The sequence below is a fragment of the Trichechus manatus genome, unplaced genomic scaffold (assembly GCF_000243295.1).
Source record: "Trichechus manatus latirostris isolate Lorelei unplaced genomic scaffold, TriManLat1.0 scaffold00078, whole genome shotgun sequence".
NCBI lineage: Eukaryota > Metazoa > Chordata > Mammalia > Sirenia > Trichechidae > Trichechus > Trichechus manatus.
Genome location: NW_004444014.1, coordinates 11133672 through 11156525, shown reverse-complemented (window position 1 = coordinate 11156525; position 22854 = coordinate 11133672). Strand labels below are relative to the sequence as shown.

The 22854-nt window shown below is 38.9% G+C and overlaps 1 protein-coding gene across 3 annotated transcripts in view; it reads left to right on the top strand.

Moving 5' to 3' along the window:
* Positions 1-21193, top strand: part of KIAA1328 (KIAA1328 ortholog) — a 354269-nt gene extending 333076 nt beyond the window's left edge. For 2 of the 3 annotated variants that reach the window (XM_004380903.2, XM_023735436.1), the window contains one exon: positions 20803-21193. In XM_004380903.2, coding sequence (XP_004380960.1) covers positions 20803-21013 — 211 coding nt within the window. In that variant the 3' untranslated portion in view covers positions 21014-21193. The remainder of the gene's footprint in view (positions 1-20802) is intronic. The other variant, XR_002824780.1, reaches the window with a different exon arrangement.
* Positions 21194-22854: the final 1661 nt, after the last annotated feature.

Sequence of the window (22854 nt, the reverse complement as noted above, 5' to 3'; positions counted from 1 at the left end):
TAAGTGCTCAATAGATTTAAAAGGATTTAAATAATATAAAATAGGTGGTATGAGTTGAATTTTGTCTCCCAAATATATGTGTTGTAAATCCTAACCTCTATGCCTGTGGTTATAATCCCATTTGGGAATGGATTTTCTTTGTTATGTTAATGAGACAGAATTAGTACAGGGTGTGTCTTGAGTCAGTCACTTTTAGATATAAAAGAGATTTAACAAGGAAGCAGAGATGGCGGAAGGGAGATGCCAAGCCACATGAAGATCACCCAGGAACAAAAGCTCAAAGAGACAAGGACCTTTCTCTAGAGCCGACAGAGAGAGAAAAGCTTCCCCGAGAGCCAGCACCCTGAATTTGGACTGCTAGCCTCCTAAACTGTGAGAAAATAAATTTCCATTTGTCAAAACCACCCATTTATGGTATTTCTGTTATAGCAGCACTAGATAACTAAGACAGAATTTAGATACCTAAAATGTGGAAGGAGTTTTGGAATTGGGTAATGGGTAGAGGCTGGAAGAGTTTTAAGGTACCTAATAGTAGAAGCCTACATTGCCTTGAAGAGACTGTTGGTGGAATTATGGATGTCAAAGGCAGTTCTGGTGAGGGCTCAGAAGGAAGTGGGGAGAGCTATAGAGAAAGTCTCTATCATCTTAGAGAATACATGTGGCACAGCAACAGAATGTTGCTAGAAATGTGGATGTTAAATGTGTTTCTGGTGAGGCTTGAAAAAAAATGATGAACAAGTGATTGGACAATGGAGGAAGGGCAGTGCTTTTTGTGCAGTGGCAAAGAACTTGTCTGAATTATGTTCAGATGTTTGGTGGAAGGTAGAACTTGTAAGTGAGGAACTTGGATATGGCTTATGAGATTTCTAAACAAGATCTTAAAGGGGTCATGTGGTTTCTTCTTGCCACTTATAGTAAAATGTGACAGGAAAGAGATGGACTTAAAAATGAACTGTGCAAAATCAAAAAGAGAACTTAAAGATTTGGAAAATTCTTTTGTACAAACTAAGGACACTTGTCCTAGAATTTTCACCAAGGACATGGGTACACAATCTTTTGTTAAAGAAATTAAGCCTGTGACTGATGGATCTAACCAACTACCACAGCAGAAAACCCATCAGCTTAGACTGAAGAGGTCAGAGACAGGATGAAAGAAAAGTGTCTGCTTCTTGGTATTCTGCATGCAGGAAACAGGCTACCCCCAGAGAAGAAAAGGACCATCCTTGGAGCAGCTCGGAAATCAGCAGAACTGTTGGAAGGATCACGGAAGCAGGGCCTTTTCAGTTTCAAAGGGTGGGGCCACGGTCTCTTGGATCTCAAAGTGTGGGGTCACAGCCTCCTAGATTCCAGAGTTCGATCTTCACCAACTTGGTCCTGGTGTATAGGACTGCCATTAAGGTATGCCAAGGGGATGGGGCCGCCACCCAGATCTGAGGGGGTGGGGCTACCATGCCCAATGGGCTGAAGAACAGGGCCTGCTGAGCCAAGGGGGTGGGGTTGCCACTCAGATGACTAGGTGAATGGGGCCACCCAAAGCCAAGGGGGCAAAGTTGCCATCCAAATGGGCCTAGAAGGTGAACCTGAAGCCCAAGCCTGAGGGGTCTCCACCCAGAATCCAGAGGATATGGCCAACACCCAGAATCTAGAGGGTGAGGCCATTGCCCAGATGGTCTCAGAGAAGAGAGGATTATTTTCAAACCTTAAGAGCGCATATAAATTGTTCTGCTGAGTTTGGGACTTGCTGCATGCCTGTTATCTTACCCTCCAGTTTCTCCCATTTGTAACAGAAATGTCTACCTTGTGTCTTTTCCAGCATTGTACTTCGGAAACAACTTGTAATCTAGATTTCACAGGTTCACAGATGAAGAGGAATTTTGCCCCAGGATGGAATATGCCTAAAGTCTCACCCATATTTGATTTAGATAATTCAGAAGATGAGATCTTGAACTCAGAGTTGATTTAAGACTTTTGGGATGATGTGACGGGGTGAATGTGTTTTGCATGTGGCAAGGACATCAATTTTGGGGAGCTAAAGGGTGGAACGTTATGGACTGAATTGTGCCCCCCCAAAATATGTGTTTGTAAATCCTAACCTCTATGCCTATGGTTATCATCCCATTTGGGAATGGGTTGTCTTTATTATGTTAATGAGATAGGATTAGTGTAGGGTGTGTCTTGAGTCAGTCTCTTTTGAGATATAAAAAAGATTAAACAAGCAAGCGAAGCAGCAGAGATGGGGGAAGAGAGATGTGAAGCCACATGAAGATTGCCCAGGAGCAGAAGCTCAAAGAGACAAGGAACTTTCTGCATAGCCGACAGAGAGAAAACATTTCCCTAGAGCCAGCACCCTGAATTCAGACTTCTGACCTCCTAAATTTGAGAAAATAAATTTGTTTTATTTGTTAAGTCCACCCACTTATGGTATTTCTGTTATAGCAGCACTAGATCACTAAGACAATAGGTTATATGACCACAATGAAATTAAGTTAGAAGTCAATAACAGAAACATACCTGGAAAATTTCAGACTATTTGGAAACAAAATAACACACTTCCATATAACTCATGAGTCAAAGAAGAAATCAGTAGGAGATGAGAAAATATTTTAAACATGAAAAAATTTTAAATATGAAAACAACATATGAAAATACATGGGATGCAGCTACAGCAGTACTTACAGGAAAATATATGGCACTAAGGGTTTATATTAGAAAAAAAGATCTCAAATCAGTGACCTCAACTTCCAATCTAAGAAAATTTTAAAAGATTGGAATCTAAAGTAAGCAGAGGAAAGAAGAATAATAGATATCAGAACAGAAATCAATAGGAAACAGAAAAACAGGTTTTAAAAATTTATCAAACTAAAAGGTACAGCTTTAAGAAAATCAATAAAATTCATAAACTTCTATGTAGACTAATGAAAAACAAAAGACAAAAATTACCAAAATTAGGAATGAGAGAAGGGCCATCACTATGGATCCTGCAGACATTAAAAAGGATAATAAGGGAATATTGTGACCAGTTTTGTATCAAGAAATTCAACCACATGAATGAAATAAACTGATTCCTTGAAAGAGACGAATGACCAGGCTCATTCAAGAAGGAAGTAGATAACCTAAACAGCCCTATATCTGTTAATAAATTGAATTTGAATCAAAAACCTTCCGACAAAGAAACCTCCAGTTGTAAATGGATTCAGTGTTGACTTCTACCAATAATTTAAGAAAGAGATCATACCAATTCCATATGAACTCTTCCAGAAAATAAAAAAGGAGGAGCAGTTTCCAATTTATTCTATGAGGCCAGCATTAACTTGATACCAAAACCAGAAGAAGACATTACAAGAGAACAAAACTACATAGTTTTGAACACTGACAGTTGTAAAAATTCTAAACAAAATTTTAGCAAATTGAATCCAATACTATATAAAAATGATAATGAACAATGGCCAAGTTTGCTTTATCCCATGAACTCAAGGTGGGATTAACATTTTAAAATCAATGTAATTCACTATATTAATAGATTTAAAAGTAAAAGCCATGTATTATCTCAAAGATGCAGAAAAAACAATTTGACAGAACCCAGCATCCATTTCTCATAAAAATTCAACAAACTAGAAAGTAGAAAGGAATCACAACTTGATAAAGGCATCTATGAAAATAACTACAGCTAACATAATATTTAATGGTGAAAGACTGAATACTTTCCCCATAAGATCAGGAATTAGACAAGGATGTTCACTCTCATCATTTCTATTCAACATTGTGTTAGCTGTTCTAGCCAGTGCAAAATGGTAAGAAAAAGAAGTCAAAACCATCCAAACTGGAAAGAAGAAATAGAACATGCAGATTACATGTTTGTCTGTGTCAAAACTCTTAACAATCAAAAAAGAAAAACCACTAGAACTGTTATCAAGGTTGCAGGATCTGAGGAATGGAAAAAAAAATTACTACTTTTGGGAGGAATATACCATATTTTTATGCAAATAAGTCATGCCTTCTACATTTGTTTGCCAACCACTCCCTCCCCCTGGGAGGTATTTTTGTAAATGCCACTATGTCAATTTTTTTGTGCATGTTGCTGTAAAAAAAAAGTTAGCATAGTATGCATACAAAAATACCTCCCAGGGGGGAGGGAGCAGTTGGCAAACAAATCTAGAAGGCACACATTATTTGCATAAAAATACAGTAACACTTTCAAGAATCTGTACTGACATCTAGTTAATTGGCCTAATAATATGTTTAGTGCTTCTGTTCTACCTCCTAGTTTGTTGCGTAGTGGCTGAGATCTTAAAAGCTTGCAATTGGCCATCCAGGGTACAATAAAAGGGGAAAAGTGCAGGACAGAATTTCAAATTCTCATGGAATCCAGACTTTCTGGAGTCAGGGAGGATGGATGAATGCGTGAAACTATTACCCTGAGATAATCTTTAAACCTTAAACCAAAAACATCCTCTGAAGTATTCTTAAAACCAAACAATAATTTTCACCCTTTTGATCAGGATTCTTCCATAAAATCTCTGACCAAAATGTTCGGTAATGGTAGCTGGGCACCATCCAGTTCTTCTGGTCTCATGGCAGTTGTTCATGGAGGCAGTTAGCCACATATTCCATTTCCTCCTTGTCATGATTTGAATTATGTCCCCCAAAAAATGTGTGTACCAGTTTGGCTAGCCCATGATTCCTGGTACTGTGTGATCTTCCTGTATGTTGTAAACCTGCCTCTATGATGTTAATGAGGGAGGGTGGGTGGCAGTTGTGTTAGTAAGGCAGGACCTGATCTACAAGACTGGATTGTGTCCTGAGGCAATCTCTTGAGATATAAAAGACAGAAGTGAGCAGTGAGACAGGGGGACCTCATACCATCAAGAAAGCAGTGCAGGGAGCAAAGAGTCTCCTTTGTACAGGAGTCGCTGTCCCGAGAAGCTCCTAGTCCGAGGGAACACTGAAGAGAAGAAGGCCGACAGAGAGAAAAAGCCTTCCCCTGGAGCTGATGCCCTGAATTTGGACTTTTAGCCTACTTAACTGTGAGGAAATAAACTTCTCTTCGTTAAAACCATCCACTTGTGGTGTTTCTGTTATAGCAGCAGTAGATGACTAAGACAATTCCTTTAGCCATTCAGAGCCTCTTGCCATTCCACATAAACGTAAGGATTGGTTTTTTTCCATTTCTATAAAGAAGGCTGTTGGAATTTTGATTGGGATTGCATTGAATCTATAGATCACTTTGGGTAGTGTAGACATCTTAATCATATTAAGTCTTCCAATCCATGAACATGGACTTTCTTTCCATTTATTTAAGTCTGCTTTAATCTATTTCAGCAATGTTTTATAATTTTCATTGTGTAAGTCCTTCACATCCCTGACTAAATTTATTCCTAGGTATTTTATTCTCTTAGATGCTACTGTAAATGGAATTGTTTCCCTAATTTCCCTTTCATATTTCTCATTGCTGGTGTATAGAAACATAACTAATTTTTTTGGTTGACATTATACCCTGCAACTTTGCTAAATTCCTCTGTTAGCTCTAGAAATATTTTTGTGGACTCTTTGAGATTTTCTTTATGTAGTATCTTATCATCTGCAAATAGAGATACTGTTACTTCTTCTTTTTCAATCAGGATACCTTTTCTTTCTTTCTTTCTTTTTTTTTTTTTTTTTTTCCGTCTCATTGCTGTGGCTAGGACTTCCAGTACAATAATGAGTAGAAATAGTGAGAGCACGAACCCTTGTCTTGTTCCCAATTTGAAGGAGAAAGCTCTCAGTCTTTCTCCACTAAGTATTAATGGTGGCTTTTGGCTTTTCATATATGCCCTGAATCATATTGAGGACTTTCCCTTCTATTCCAATCTTCTTTAGGATTTTCATGAAGAAATGATGTTGGAAAATTCTAGCCAATAGAATTCAGCATCATATCAAAAAAATAATACACCACAACCAGGTAGGATTCATACCAGGTATGCAGGGATGGTTCAACATTAGAAGATCAATCAACGTAATCCACCACATAAATAAAAGGAAAGAAAACAATCACATGATCATCTCAGGCAATGCAGAAAAAGCATTGGACAAACTCTAACACCCATTCCTGATAAAGACTCTCAATAAAATAGGTATAGAAAGGAAATTCCTCAACATAATAAAGGGCATCTATGCAAAACCGACAACCAACATCATTCTAAATGGAGAGAAGCTGAAAACATTCCCCTTGAGAACAGGAATGAGACAAGGATGTCCTTTATCACCACTCCTATTTAACATTGTGCTGGAAGTCCTAGCTAAAGCAGTAAGGCAAGAAAAAGAAATAAAGGGCATCCAAGTTGGTAATGAAGAAGTAAAACTATCCCTATTTGCAGATGATATGATAGTATATATGGAAAACCCAAAAGACTCCATGAGAAAACTACTGGAACTAATAGATTCAACAGAGTAGCAGGATACAAGATAAAAACACAAAAATCAGTTGGAGTCCTACAAAGAGAACGATGAAAAGGAAATGAGAAAAGCAATACCATTTATAATAGCCCCTAAAAAAATAAAACACTTAGGAATAAATCTAACCAGGAATGTAAAAGAACTATACAAAGAAAACTACAAAACACTACTGCAAGAAACCAAAAGAGATCTACATAAATGGAAAAACGTATCATGCTGGTGGATAGGTAGACTCAACATCGTGAAAATGACAATTCTACCCAAAGCAATCTACAAATACAGTGCAATCCCGATTCAAATACAAACAACATTCTTTAAAGAGATGGAAAATATAATCATTAACTTTATATGGAAAGGGAAGAGACCCCAGATGAGTAAAGCATTATTGAAGAGGAAGAATAAAGTAGGAGGACTTGTACTACCTGACCTTAGAACCTACTATACAGCTACCATAGTCAAAACAGCCGAGTGCTCATACAACGACAGATACATTGACCAATGAAACAGAATCGAGAACCCAGAAGTAAATCCATCCACCTACGGTCACCTGATCTTCAACAAGGGCCCAAAGTCAATCAAATGGGGAAAAGACAGTCACTTTTTAACAAATGGTGCTGGCAAAACTGGATGTCCATCAGCAAAAAATGAAACAGGACCCATACCTCACACCATACACAAAAACTAATTCAAAATGGATCAAATACCTAAGTTTAAAACCAAAACCTGTAAAGATCATAGAAGAAAAAATAGGATCAACACTAGAGACGCTAATAGATGGCCTCAACAGGATACAAACCTTAACTGACAATGTACAGACTCCAGAGGATAAGTTAGATAACTGGGATCTTCTAAAAATTAAACACTTATGCTCATCAAGAGACTTCACCAAAAGAGTAAAAAGAGAACCTACAGACTGGGAAAAAAAAAATTTGGCCATTACAAATCCAACAAAATTCTAATCTCTAAAATCTACAGGAAAATTCAATACCTCTACCACAAAAAGACAAATAATCCAGTTTAACAATGGGCAAAGGAAATGAACAGACACTTCACCAAAGAAGACATTCAAGTGGCTGACAGACACGTGAGGAAACGCTCACGATCACTAGCCATTAGGGAAATGCAAATTAAAACCACAGTGAGATACCATCTCACCCCAGCTTACTGGTACGAATCAAAAAAACAAAATAACAAATGTTGGAGAGGCTTTGGAGAGATTGGAACGCTCATGCACTGCTGGTAGGAATGCAAAATGGTACAACCATTTTGGAAAATGATATGACACTTCCTTAGAAAACTAGAAATAGAAATACCATATGATCCAGCAATCCCACTCCTAGGAAAGAATATATCCTAGAGAATAAGAGCTGTCACACTAATAGACATATGCACACCCATGTTCATTGCAGCATCGTTCACAATAGCAAAAAGATGGAAACAACCTAGATGCCCATCAACAGATGAATGGATAAACAAACTATGGTATGTACATACAATGGAATACTACACAAGGATAAAGAACAATGATGAATCTGCCAAGCATCTCACAACATGGGTGAATCTGGAGGGCATTATACTGAGTGAAATAAGTCAATCACAAAAGGACAAATATTGTATGAGACCACTACTATAAAAACTCATGAAAAGGTTTACACACAAAAACAAACAATCTTTGATGGTTATGGGGGCAGGGGCTAGAAAAACACTAAATAGACAATAGATAAGTGGTAACTATGGTGAAGGGTAAGACACTACACAATACTGGGGAAACCAGCACAACTTGTTCAGGGTAAGGTCATGGAAGCACCGTGGACAAATCCAAACTCCCTTAGAGACTGAATTGCTTGCTGAGAGCTGTGGGGACCATGGTCTCAGGGAACATCTAGCTCAGTTGGCATAACATAGTTTATAAAGAAAACGTTCTACATTCTACTTTAGTGAGTAGTGTCTGGGGTCTTAAAAGCCCTGTGAGCGGCCATCTAAGATACAGCACTGGTCTCACCCCTTCAGAAGCAAGGGAGAATGAAGAAAACTAAAGACACAAAGGAAAGATTAGTCCAAAGGACTAATAGACCACAACTACTATGGCCTCCACCAGTATAGCTGATGGTGCCTGGCTACCACCACTGACTGCTCTGACAGGGATCACAATAGAGGGTCCCAGTCAGAGCAGGAGAAAAATGTAGAACAAAATTCTAACTCAAAAAAAAAAAAAGACGACTTACTGGCCTGACAGAGACTGGAGAAACCCCACGAGTATGGTCCCCAGACACCCTTTTAGCCCAGTAACGAAGTCATTCTGGAGGTTCACCCTTAAGCCAAAGATAAGACAAGCCCATAAAACAAAATGAGACTAAAGGGGCACACCAGCCCAGGGACAAGGACTAAAAGGCAGGTGGGGACAGAAAAGCTGGTAATAGGGAACCCAAGGTCAAGAAGGGAGAGTATTGACATGTCATGAGGGTTATTAACCAATGCCATAAAAGAATGTATGTACTGACTGTTTAATGAGAAGCTAATTTGTTCTGTAAACCTTCATCTAAAGTTCAAAAAAAAAAAAACGGTGTTCGATTTTATCGAATGCTTTTTCTGCATCCGTAGAGATAATTGGATGGTTCTTTTCCTTTATTATATTAATGTGGTGTATTATATTGATTGATTTTCTAATGTTGAATTATCCCTGCATTCCTGGAATAAATGCTTCGTGGTCATGGTCTGTGACTCTTTTAATATGCTGTTGGATTCTGTTCACTAGTATTTTGTTGAGGATTTTTGCATCTATATCCATAAGAGATATTGGCCTGTAGTTTTCTTGTGGTGTCTTTGTCTGGTTTTTGTATCAAGGTTATGTTTGCTTCATAGAATTAATTAGGGAGTATTCCTTCCTTCTCTGTCTTTTGGAAGAGTTTACACAGGATTGGTGTTAGTTCTTCTCTAAATGTTTCGTAGAGTTCTCCAGTGAAGCCATCTGGGCCAGGACTTTTTTTGTTAGGAGGTTTTTGATCACTGATTCAATCTCTTTACTTGGCGTGTGTCTGTTGAGACTTTCTATTTCCTCTTGAGTCAGTTTGGGTAGGTTGTGTGCTTCTAAGAATTTGTTCATTTCATCTAGGTTATCCAGTTTGTTGCCGTACAGTTGTTCATAATATTCTGTCATTATTCTCTTTATTTCTATCAGGTCAGTTGTAATGTCCCCTCTTTCATTTCTTATTCTGGTTATTTGCATCTTTTCTCTTTTTTTCTTTTTCAGTCTAACTAAAGGTTTGTCAATTTGATCTTTTCAAAGAACCAATTTCTGGTTTTATTGATTCTCTGTTATTCTATTTTTTATTTTATTTATTTCTTCTCTGATCTTTGTTATTTCTTTTCTTCTAGTAGGTTTAGGCTTAGTTTACTCTTCTCTTTCTAGTTCCTAGAGTTTTTGAGTTAGACATCTTCTTATTATCCATTTATCCAAGTCTCTTAGACCCTTGCATTCAGACAAGTTAGTAGTAGCTAACACCTGATTGAGCTTAAACCATGAACTGGTTCTTATTCTCAGTTCTTGAGGTTATTTGTCCTCCACTTTTCATCCAAGGTGGCACCTATCCCTCTTTACTTTCTTGATGACTTGGAAATCTCTCTGTTCTAGTGAACTAAGGAACAAAATAGAGATCTCAGTAGACTCAATTGGGGTCCCCAAAATTTTCTATATATATATTGAGCTCTGGGCAGAGAAGACACTAATGATAGCTATTTGGGCCATATGTTTTAGTAGGGTAAGTGTAGACATTGTAGGCAGACAGACCTAGGTTAAAATGACTTTAGGAAAAAAGTCACTTCTCTGAAATGGTTTCCTTTTCTTAAAAATGGGAAAGATCACCCCGTAAAACAAAATGGGACTAATGAGGCACAGCAGTCCAGGGACAAGGACTAGAAGGCAGAAGGGGACAGGAAAGCTGGTGATAGGGAACCCAAGGTTGAGTAAGGACAGGGTTGACATGTAGTGGGGTTGTTAACCATTGTCATAGGGCAACATGTCTACTGTTTAATGAGAAACTATTTGTTCTGTAAACCTTCATCTAAAGTGAGAACAGCAGCACAACTGGAAGAATGTAATTGATGTCACTGAACTGTGCATTTAGAAATTTTTGCAATGGTGTATCTTTGGCTATGTATATTTTCAAAAAAAAAAAAGGTTGAGAAGAGAGAGGGTTGACATGTCATGGGGTTGTTAACCAATGTCATAAAACAATATGTGTACTGACTGTTTAATGAAAAACTATTTGTTCTGTAAACCTTCACCTGAAGTACAATAAAAAAATAAAAATGGGAAAGATCACATTTATTTCTACTGGACTGTTGCAAAGATCATATAGGAAAATGTGTTTCTAACCAAGAGTCAACTAAGAGATTTTAATTTTCTGCTGGAGACCAGAAGATCTTCATTTTACTAGAATCCAAACCAATCCCCTTCACTTATACTTTTCTTAGATTAGAGGGACCGTTGCAAATAGAAAAAGAGAAATAAGATAACTAAAGTATATTAAAGCACATTTATTAACATGCCATAATAATTTTGAATAAAATTATTTTACGGGAACCAAGCCTTCTAGAGGAGTAGGACAGATATTACTTCCTCATTTGAAAATTGTTCATAATGTCATTGACAGTCATGCCTACTGTGTCTCTGTCACTGTGATAGGTACTGGGGACATAAAGATAAATAAGAGAAAATTATTTCCGTACTTTTTACCTAGTTGAATGAAATAGGCAGGAGGACAATTACAAAGCATATGATATGGGCTAAAACAGAACTATGTTCATAATTCTCTGGGACTCAAAAGAGATAATCCGGCTTGTAAACAGTTGAGAGAGGTCTTAATTGAGATTTAAACTGAGTTTTGCAAGATGAGTGGAATTTTAGCAGGAGACAAATGAAGAGGTTGAGAGAACTGCATAAGCAGAGCCACATAGGCATGAGAAAGTATGTCACTTTTAGGAAGCTGTAGCTAGTTGTATATGGCTAATGTGAAGTATACTTTGGAGTGAAAAGAAGATGGAGTTGGAAGGAGGTAGTCAGGAGATCAGAACAGTATAAGTCATGCTAAGGAATTGAGAAAATATAGAGAGAGCTAGATTTTCTGCATCAGAGCAACATGATCAGATTTGCCATTTAGAGAGATTGCCCTAGTGACATTTTGATGGATGGGCTGGAGAAGAATGATGTTGAAGGCAGGGAAACTGGCTTGACCTTTGTTGAAAAAAAATTCAGGTGAGGAATTACTAAATTCTAAATTGAGTAATCTGCAGTGTGCATGGAGAAGAGATTAATTAGAGAGAAATTTAAGAGATAAAATGATAGGACCTGGTAACTGGTCAGATTAAAGAGATGGAGGAAAATAAAATGGCGTCTAGGTTTCTGACTGGGGTGACTGGAATTGTTGAGATAGCACTTGCCAAAATAGAGTGGTTGGGTACATTATATGATTTCAGTTTTTCACATATTCAGGTTGAGATATCTCTAGAATATCTGAGTAGAAATGACCTAATGGTTTGTGGTTTCTTTTTGAAGTGGGGAGCAAGGCCATCTTAACCTGTGAGAAAGGGAATGGTTTAGGGTAAATAGTGAGAAAGGGAAATCAGGGGAGCAAAACAGCTGATTAGAGAAATGCACTAGCTTTGTCAGAAAACTTAAGGTTAGTGACTGTCTTAGTCATTTAGTGCTGCTTTAGCAGAAATACCACAAGTGGATAGCTTCAACAAAGAGAAATTTATTTTCTCAGTGTAGTAGGTTAGAAGTCCAAATTCAGGGTGTCAGCTCCAAGAGAAGGCTTTCTCTTCTCTATTGGCTCTAGTGGAAGGTCCTTGTCATCAATCTTCCTCTGGACTAGAAGCTTATTTGCACAGGAACCCTGGGTCCAATGGACGCGCTCTGCTCCTGGCACTGCTGTCTTGGTGGCATGAGGTCCCCAACTCTCTGCTTGCTTCCCTTTCCTTTTCTCTCTCAAGAGATAAAAGGTGGGTGCAGGCCACACCCCAGAGAAACTCCCTTTACCTTGAATCAGGGATGTGACCTGGGTAAGGGTGGTGGTATAATCCCACCCTAATCTTCTTTAATGTAAAATTAGAATCACAAAATGGAGGACAACCACACAACACTGGGAATCATGGCCTAGCCAAATTGATAACACACTTTTTTTTTTTTAAATTTTATTGTACTTTAAGTGAAAGTTTAGAATTCAGGTTAGTCTCTCATATAAAAATTTATACACGTGTTGTTATGGGACCCTAATTACTCTCCCTATACTATGACAGCACACTCCTCCTTTCCACCCCTGATTTCCCATGTCCATTCAACCATCTCCAGACCTTCTCTGCGTTCTCATCTCACCTCTGGACAGGAGCTGCCCATTTAGTGTCATGTATCTACTTGAGCTAAGAAGCACACTCCTCACGAGTATCATTTTATGTCCCATACTCCAGTCTAATCTTTGAAGAGTTGGCCTTGGGAATGGTTTTAGTTCTGTGTTGACGGAGTCTGGGGGCTATGCTCTCTGGGGTTCCTCCAGTCTCAGTCAGACCACATTAAGTCTGGTCTTTTTACTAGAATTTGAGTTCTACACCCTACTTTTTTCCTGCTCCATGAGGGACTCTCCGATACACACATTTTTGGGGGGATACCATTCAATCCATGACAGTGACATGAATCTGTGTTGGATCTGTTCTTTGTCATTGTTTTGTTTGATTTATCTTCACTAAGTTGACCAACTATAATTCACAGAAAGGCAGACATTTGGATTCGTCCAGTGTTATGATTTTGTCAGATTTGAGGGGAGGGGACAAAAGAAGATAAGTTTTTTAGAACATTGTTAAGAGAGTGATTGGAATAATAGATCATGAAATTCAAGTTGAATAAGAGTTAAAGGACTGAGAAGAAAGTATACTGTTAATGGTCCCACTAGGGTAGACTTTGGCTCACCACTTTATTTGTTCACCGCTTTATTCCCAGTTCTTAGAACAATTGCCTGCTTGAATTGATGGTCTGATGGGACCAAAAGGCATAGGTAGTGGCAATGGTTGAAAAACACAAGCAGGAAACGTAGGATGTGGGGATCAGGGAGTAGTAGAACATTTGAATTACTGACTTCAGAAAAGAAGCAGTTTTAATTGATGACAAGTTCCAGGATATGACTATGGGAAAGACTTGCTGAAAAGTCTTTGGAGTTTAGAGAAGGTCAAAGAACTAAGAAGTCAGAGTGTAGATTGGGTGTCATTCATGTGATATTTACATTAGCAGAGATGATGGTAGGAGTTGAATTGGAGAGGAAGACTGTGAACCAGTTGTTAATCTTCAGTGACAGATTGAGGGGGGCAGTATGTGATAGAGATGAATAGAGGTTGAGGGTGGTAGAGCAGATGACAGGATCCTCAGAGAAATAGGAGTTTAATGAGAGACTGGATAAATAATGGTCAAAAAGGAATAATCGGAGCAGTGATGATTCTGATACTACCTCTTGACCTGAAATACATAAGGTATGTTGAGTATAAACAATTTCCACTGAGAAGGATAGAGGGGAATCATTGACCTCAGGAAAGAGCCAGGTTTCAGTTAACACAAAGAGATGGAGGGAGTACTCTGAGAAGAGTGCAGAATATAGCAAAGTATATCCTGAAGCAAAAGCTCCAGGGCTTGGAATAAAAGGAGAGAAAGTACAGAATATAATAGGGATAGCAATACTTTGCCAACCTATGGTGGATTAGGGTAGGGAGTACATTTTGGGCAGTAACTGACTGAAAAAAGAGAAATAGTTGATTTAGTATCAAAATACTTTTGGACCTAATCTAAGTACTCTTCAGTAGGAGATTGGTTAAATAAATTAGAGTGCATCCAGGAGATAGAGTGATCTGATGCCATTAAAAATAATGTTGTATAAAACTGATATGGAAAATGGTTCTGATATATTAAATAAAAAAGTAGTTTACAGAAACCATATGTCTAGTGCAAGAAGAATGGATGGATAGATAATACTTTTTAGAATGTTTGAGATATACTGTAGTTTTTTAAAAGACTGTTGCTGTTGGTGTTAGTTGCCATCGAGTCAATTTGACTAAAAGACTACCTGTCCAAAAAATCAAAAAAGCTGCCTATGGAGGAAGATGCTGAAACTTAGGCTATGGGACCATTCATTAATTTAACAAATATTTAGAACCTACCTTATTCCAGATACCATTCTTTGCATGGGAGATAACAGCAATAAGCAAAATAATGGCCCTACCCTCGTGGAGCACATAGCTGTTGAGTGAGATAGACAGTAAACAAATCAATATGTAATGTACTTTAGATAGTATTGAGTGATATAAAAAAAATAAAACGCCATAAAGATATAGAGTAACTGTGGAGTGATGGCTATTTTGAATAGAGTGGTTAGGGAAGGCCTCTTTGAAGGCAAAAACATTAATGAATGGGGGGAGCAAATAAAATCTGAGAGAAGAACATCCTAAGCAGAGAGTACAAGACATGCAAAGGCCCAGAGGTAGAAGTCAAGAATAACAGCACTTTTTTGGCCTGAGGAACTGTTGATGGAGAGGAGTGGGATTTGACATTGTAAAATAAGCATTCTATTTCTGACAATTTTTGATGCCTATTACACATCCAAATAATGTTATCAAGTAGAAGTTGAGTATGTGAGTCTGGAACTCAGGGGCAACTTTGATGTTGGAACTATACATTTGGAAGTCATTGACATATGGGTGTTATTAAAAGCCATGAGAATAAATGGTGTCACCCAAGATATGAAGGGTAAAAATTGAGCCCTGGGGCATTCTATTATTTGAAAGGCAAGAGAGGAGGAGGGTGTTAGTGACATAGCAGGAAAATCAGAAGAAGTCTACTGAAATCACAAAAGATGAAAAAGGAGAATGGAAGAGGAAAGCTCCAGCATCATGGTTAGTTTCTCATCCAGTGCAGCCTATGGATGAGCTGCCATGAAATCAATTCATTTCCTCGCCTTGGGCTAATATTCTTGGACACGTCAGACTGGCCCCTTCTTGAGTTGATATGCATAGAGCCAAGTCAAATCACTGGAGGCTACATCCTCCCCTGAGTTTTGTCTCCATATCTTGCTATGTCAGAGGCAAAAAAATCTGGAAGGAGAACTCTAGAAGAACAGAATTAATGCCACTACAGCCAAGTCAAGGAGCGCTGGTAGTGCGACAGGTGAGTGCTCCACTGCTTACTGAAAGGTTGGCAGTTAGATCCCACCTAGCAGCTCCACGGGAGAAAGACTTGGCAATCTGTTCCTGTAAAGATTACAGCCTAGAAAATCCTAGTAGGCAGTTCTACCCTGTCACATGAGGTCGCTATGAGTTGGAATCAACTTGACAGCACCTGACAACAACAGCCAAGTCCAAACTGCTTTCTGGATAAGACTGGCAAAGAGACCAAATAAGCCTTCCACTTACAACCTCTTCATAATGGAGCTATTAAAAGTCAGCCTGTGTGCCTAGGTAATTCATGAGTACTGGCTCTGTGAGGTACAGAGGCAAGAAAGCCAACACAATTAATGCCTTTGGCAAAAACACAGTCTGAGTTTTTCAAGGGATGGTATTTTATGCATCTTAAAAAGTTGTGTGTCCCTTTAAGTTATTTGAATACCAAGCAGCCCCAGCAGGGTCAGGACATGCTAGATCAACTTTATAACCTGCTGTCACATGTCAACCTCAGCACACTAAGACACACCACTTATAAACACAATCTGATAAACACTGCACTGTGGTGGTATTTATACAAAAATCCCATAGGAATTAATTTTTTATTTTGCTTTATTGCATATATAATTCTGGTATAAAATTGGGTGATTTCTCAAGCTTTAGTTTTTAAAATAATCTTTGCTATTTTGTTGCTTTTTAATCTGACTAAATTATTCAGTATTTCCTGAGAGCAAAATTGCTGTAAAACTTAGATGAACTTATTGAACAAAATTAGCTTTGAGGTGCAAGTACGTTCGGAGGCCCTGCCTACTGCAAACTCTCTGGTTCATCTCCCACAGTGTAATCCATGATAGAATGTAGCTTCTAGAAAAAGGAAGTTTTTGTGCTAAAGCCAAACCATGAAGATGAGCGTTTGTATTCTAGGGTGGATTAATTTGTTGGAGGAAAAGATAGCCAGGTTGATTATGAGTGTGGGTGTGTTCACACTGAGTTACAATGTGTCTATTCAATTCAAAATAGCTGAGATTTGAGAAAGCTAACATAAAAAATAATAATAAACTATTCTGTCATGTAAAGGAGCCCTGGTGGCGCAGTGGCTAAGAGCTCAGCTGCTAACCAGAAGGTGGGCAGTTTGAATCCACCAGATGCTTCTTGGAAACCCTATGGGGCAGTTCTACTCTGGCCTATAGGGTCACTATTAGTTGGAATGGTTTGGTTTGGTCATCATGTAAAAGGAGCCCCAGTGGTGCAGTGGTTAAGAGCTCAACTGCTAACCAAAAGGTCAGCAGTTCAAATCCACAGGCACCCCTTGGAAATACCATGGGGCAGTTTTACTCTGTCCTGTAGGGTCAATATAGGCAATGGGTTTTTTGTTTTGTTTTAGTTTGGTTTTTTTTTTGGTGTCATGTAAAGGTGTGAAATCTATTTAAAATCTACCCAAACAACTACAAGATTAGATTTTTTTTAGTAGCTGAGTTGAGCAAAATAAAAGAGAGAACTGCTTCCTTTTTCTAAATGTTGACTTTGCAAATCGTCACAGGTTGTGTTAGAATTTCTATTCCACATTCAGTGACTTTGTGAGCAGTCGGTATTGATTATTTGGTAGCTAATCATACTATGCGTTTTAAATAAAATATAGTGGGAAACAAAAACCATTTCCTTCCTTTACTTTAGTTAGACCTTACTTACCTTGCTGGAAAGATTGAAGAGGCACTGATATGGGGAGTCAAGAGGCCTGAACTGAAAACCACTTGGCTCTGCCACTCACTTGCTGTTTGACTCAGTCAGATCACATATATCTCTCTGGACCTTAGTGTCCTCATTTGGAATGAGAGAATCCTTTCAAATTATCTGTTAAGACCCATTCCTCAGCGAGTAGGCATCGCTTGTGTTTGCCAATACCCAGTTCTCCTCCCCTTCTGGAGCCACATGACTGGTTCTATCCAATCAGCTATAAGAAGTGATGTGTCACTTCCAGGATGTGGAAAACATACATAAAGTTCTTCAGTCTCTCTTCCGTGCCAAGACAACAGAGAAGCCCACATGTTCTAGGTGATGCAGCCATAAAATAGCAGAGCCACTGTCTGCCTATGTCTACTTTAAGCATGTAGCATAAGCATGGAATAAATTTGAGTTGGGTTAAACCATTGAATTTTGACATTAATTTGTTGCTGCTGCATAACTTATCTTGTCTAACACATCAAATGTGACCTTCTATGGTTTTGTGGGTCATTATTTCCATATTATAGAAATTTTTTGTATTATATTGTATGTAAATAAGAGTACTATAAAGGATTTGAGGTCCATAACTTTTTTCAAATGATCGAATAAATGTGATAACTTGCTCATAAGATTTTTTGACTCATTTTTCTCCAATTCCATTTATTAGATCATCAGAATTTATACTTTCACAACTTAGTTTTAAATGATATGGATAAAACCAACATCAGTTACTCCTGGCAAATGAAAGATAGCAATTTTTGATAATTTTTAATTTGGAAAAGGATCTTTCTGCTGATGCAACTGACACTAGAGCTCTTAAGAGTACTTTACAGGCTGTAAGGAGCCCTGGCGGCGCTGTGGTTAAGTGCCTGGCTGCTAACCAAAAGGTTGGCAGTTCTAACCCTCCAGCGGCTCCTTGGAAGAAAGATGTGGCAGTCTGCCTCCTTACAGATTTACAGCCTTGGAAACCCGGTGGGGCAGTTCTGCTCTGTCCTGTAGAGTCGCTATGAGTCCGAATCGACTCAATGGCAACATGTTCGGTTTTTTGTCTGTTTGTTTGTTTACAGACTGTGACATGGCTGGGATAAATTTCTGATAAATTATATCAAACTATAAATTTTAGTACATCTAAAGCTGATGATTCTTACAGAACAAGCTTTCTAAAAGATTTAACTCTTCATACACATTAGTTTCATGTAAGTCTAAGTTCAATTTAAATGACATACAGTATCATTTACTGTAGATTTAATGTAGAAACAGAAAATGACTCAATGATTTGTACCGTATTTGTGTTATTTGCCAACAATGCAACCCCCTCACACATTATTTTCCTAGGTGCACTATGCATGTTATATATGTGGGTGCATTATTTACATGGGCACATTATTTGCAAAAAATACAGTATGTAATTCAAAATACACGTTAATGCATTCTATTGCTATATCTTCAATTACGAGGAAAAATTAATTTTAAAATTGTATTCTTCATTAATAATTGATTCATTTGAAGCTTCATATGAAAATAGCATTCTTTTCTGTTGACTGCAGTGATCTTTAAATTTAATTTCTATTTCTCAGCCTGTGGATATTTGCTTTGCAGCAATTTTTACAACCCTGTGGCTATCTATCAATCTAGGAATTTATCATAACACTTTTTGTATCAATATATTCATCTTCTGCCCCCATAACACATTCCATAAATTTGCCATATCTGACTTTTAATTGTCCCTATCCTGCATTATTTATAATTTAAAGATAGCTCAGCAAGATCTGAGACCCAAACATGGGGCATGCTAACGCCACACTACTGATAGGGTGTACAGACCTACTCTGTTCCCTGGCCATGCCAGTCTGTACCATTGAACATTTATGGTGCACTTACTACATTTCCAAAGCACCATAATAATCAGGAATGTGAAGGAGTATAAGACAGTAAATGGTAAGTCACTTGAGGGCAAGGACCTTGTTTATATCCCACAAGAGTCCTTAGAATATAGAGTAAGTAAAAGGGAAAGTCTGGTATAGATCTCCTCTGGGAAGGGACTTTGGGCACTGGGCAACAGAAGCTAGCAACAGCACCAAAAAAAAAAAAAAAAAAAAACCCTATTGCCGTCGAGTTGATTCCAACTCATAGCAACCTTATAGGACAGAGTAGAACTGCCCCATAGAGTTTCCAAGGAGCGCCTGGTGGATTCAAACTGCCGACCTTTCGGTTAGCAGCCATAGCACTTAACTACTATGCCACCAGGGTTTCCAGCAACAAAAGAAGTATCCAAAAAAGCAAACTTAAGCATGATTCAGGCAGTTTCCAGCACTGGAGTCTGGACATTCAAGACATCCCAAGACTTCCAGTTCTGAAGTTAGCTGGACCAGTGGTAAAGAGCAGGACATTTGTCTGTAGGGCATTCGTAGGTCTCTATATGTGAACTTTTAAAAAAATATTCTGCAATGTAATTTTTACAGTTAACAATATACAGTGGACATGTTTCTGTGTTCGTACATAGAGTATCTGTCCCCCTTTCTTTTTAGGGTTAAATAGTATCCCATTGTATAAGTGGGCCAAGATTTATTCCCACCAATTCCTTTTTGGTGGACATTCCAAATATTTGCTTTTTCAAGGCTGCGGTGAACAACCCTATCTTTATGTGTTTGTATACATGTAAAAGTATTTCTGTATAATAAATTCCCAGAAGTGGAATTGATGAATCAGAGTATGCACACTTTTTTACGTTTTGATAGATAATATACACTTCGTCTTCCCAAAATAATTTTACCTGTTTATATTCCCACCAACAGTAGATGAGAGCCCCTATCTTCCCACCCATTTACCAACACTGGATATTATTAATTTTTTTAAATATTTACCAACCTGCCCCTTTCCCAATTATATCTTTGTTTAAATTTCCATTTCCCTGCTTACTAGTGATTACAGTAAACATTTGTTCATATAGTCATTGGCCATTCGTATTTCTTCTGTGCGGTTCCTGTTTGTATCCTTTGCCCTGTTCATTTCTGATGCACAAGATTGTGGGTCAGAGAGCTGAGGGTCGAGCCCAGTAGCTGTGACTCCCCCTCATTTAAGCAATGTACTTCCATCTCAGTAAAGAAAAGCATCAGTTGACCTAGCTCTGAGGTGTTTAGAGCAGAGGAAAAGGAAGCAATATTAATATCATTACTATTATCATTATTTCTTTTCCCACTCCACAGGCTCTATACACAGGTTAGAAAAAAATGATAGGGTTCAGTAGAAGAGAAGAGCTTATCAGCAGGCAGCAGAGGCCTTGGCTGTTGAATCCTTCTGGTGTTTGCCTTTCCTACAGTTCCCCTAGGAGGCCCTCTTGTACATCATATGATCTGTGATCTCAGTCTTGGCCTGGACAGCCCATCTGTATGGACTTCTTGGATTCTAACTTCCTAATGGTCTGATCATTTTCTTTCTGGGTTGTGTGTATTACAGGTATCAGACATCTCTGTTGGATCTGGTTCAATCACTGAGCCCAAAGTCTGCTCCCAAACCCCAGCCACGTCCCTCCAGAGAAGCTGGTGCCTGGAATCACAGTACTTTCCGACTCAGTCCTCTGCAACAGACCCGGAGCAAGATGGGGGCAGGCAGGACCCCTGAAGACCTGGAGGAGAATCAGATTCTGGAAGATATATTTTTCATTTGACAATGAAGCACATGCTGCAAGCTTTCCACAGGAAATTTGTGGGTTTCTTTATATACTGATCTATCATTTTAAATTATTTTATTGCAGAGTAATTGTGTCTCTCCTTTCACAGGGACCTATCTCACTAGCATCCTGTTACGTATTTAATTTAGAAACCATTCTAACAGCCCAGGGGTTGAGAGAGAGAGAGAGAGAGTGTGTGTGTGTGTCTGTGTGTGTGTCTTGTGTGTCTGTGTGTGTGTGTGTGTGTGTGTGTGTGTGTGTGTGGTCAGACCAATCCAATCAGTAGATAATACACTAAGGGAGCTGGGGGGATGGGGTGCTATCTTTTCTATGCCAAGCAGAGATAAGAAAATAAATATAGGATACTTTTTGCCTGGTAGAGGCCATTGCATATTCAGCCTCATTCCAAGAGTGTTTCCTTCTCAGTCTTCTGCTGAAAAGGGTTAGCTCTCTTTTGTACGCAAGGAAAACCTTTCCACTAAAATATCTAATTTAAATGCAGTCCCTTTGTAACATAACAATTTCAGAAAAATAGACCCTTTCACATTCTCTACCCCGTTCTCTCACCCCCTACCTCTATCTCAGTGTAATCACTTCATTTTGAGGTTGTAGTTGGTGCCCCTGTCATAACACTGAGGGCCAGTTGTGAGTTAGTCCCAGTAGCCGTCAGCCTGCTAGCTGCCCATCCCATGACCAGAAGGTTCAGTGTAAATCCAGCCAACCCTTTGAAACAGGCTTTAAATCACACAAGGGAGTGATTGCCCTGGGGAAATCCAGGGGAGGTATAAGCCTAAAAGCATTTCCTATCAATGTTCAAGTGACCACCCCTCCAATTTCTCAGGAGAAATAAGAACAGTCTATTTTTTGTTGACCTGGTTGTCTGTGTTATTCACCCTTCCATCACGTGCACTCCAGTGAACTTCTCATGGTTGTATCTGGGGAAGGTGCCACTATAGGGAGAGTGGTATCTAGCTGCTGCAGGCTGACGGCCTGCAACTGTTCCATGCCCCGAAAGAAACATGTTCATTTGCCAGATTATGCTCCACCACCCCAAGTAGGGACTCCTCTTTCCCACCAGGCCTCACTTTGACCCGAGAAAGCCTGTGGAAGAAGTCCATTGAGACCTCTTTTCTCCTCTGCCCTCCTATTCAGCAGAGCTTTTGAGATGGGTCCTTCAGCTTTCAGTAGGCTCTAGTGGCCTCTCAAGTAAAGTGATGAGTCTGGTACAGCCAGTGAGTTAAAACGTCCCAAAATTGGAAGTGAGGGGAAGATGTGTCCCCAGATGTATATTACTTGATGACTTTTTTTCTCTCTCTCGCTTTTAACCAAACCCAGGCTTGGGACCAAGACTCTTGGTCAGTCAGTATTGGTAGCTACAGTCAGACCACCCAGGGCAGCCTGCACTTAGTGAGCCAGTATAGCTTCCCTGAATTCTTGTTCAAAACTAGGTTATTTCAGCCTGCAAAAGCCTCAATGAGCAACCTCCTTAGCTAGGTAGATCCAAATCTCATGCGTAGACTCCTCTTGTCTTTTCAGGCTGGGCCTGGCCCTGTCGCCTCCACCCAGCCTTCTTTCACTTGGGTTGAAAACTCTTTGCAGATTACAATTTTTTTTTAAGTCCACCCTGTGAGAGTAACTAAAATCAATCTCATCCCATTTCATAAAGCCTTTGAGATATGAGCTTTCATTAGTGTGGCAGAAATGAGTGAATGGCAAACTGAGAACCCTCTGCCATTTTCTCAGTTAAAGTTAGATTTCCAGAACTATCTTTTCCTCACTGCAGGTGTCATGACCAGCTGAAATACACCCTACTCCCTTGGACCAGCCATAACCACACT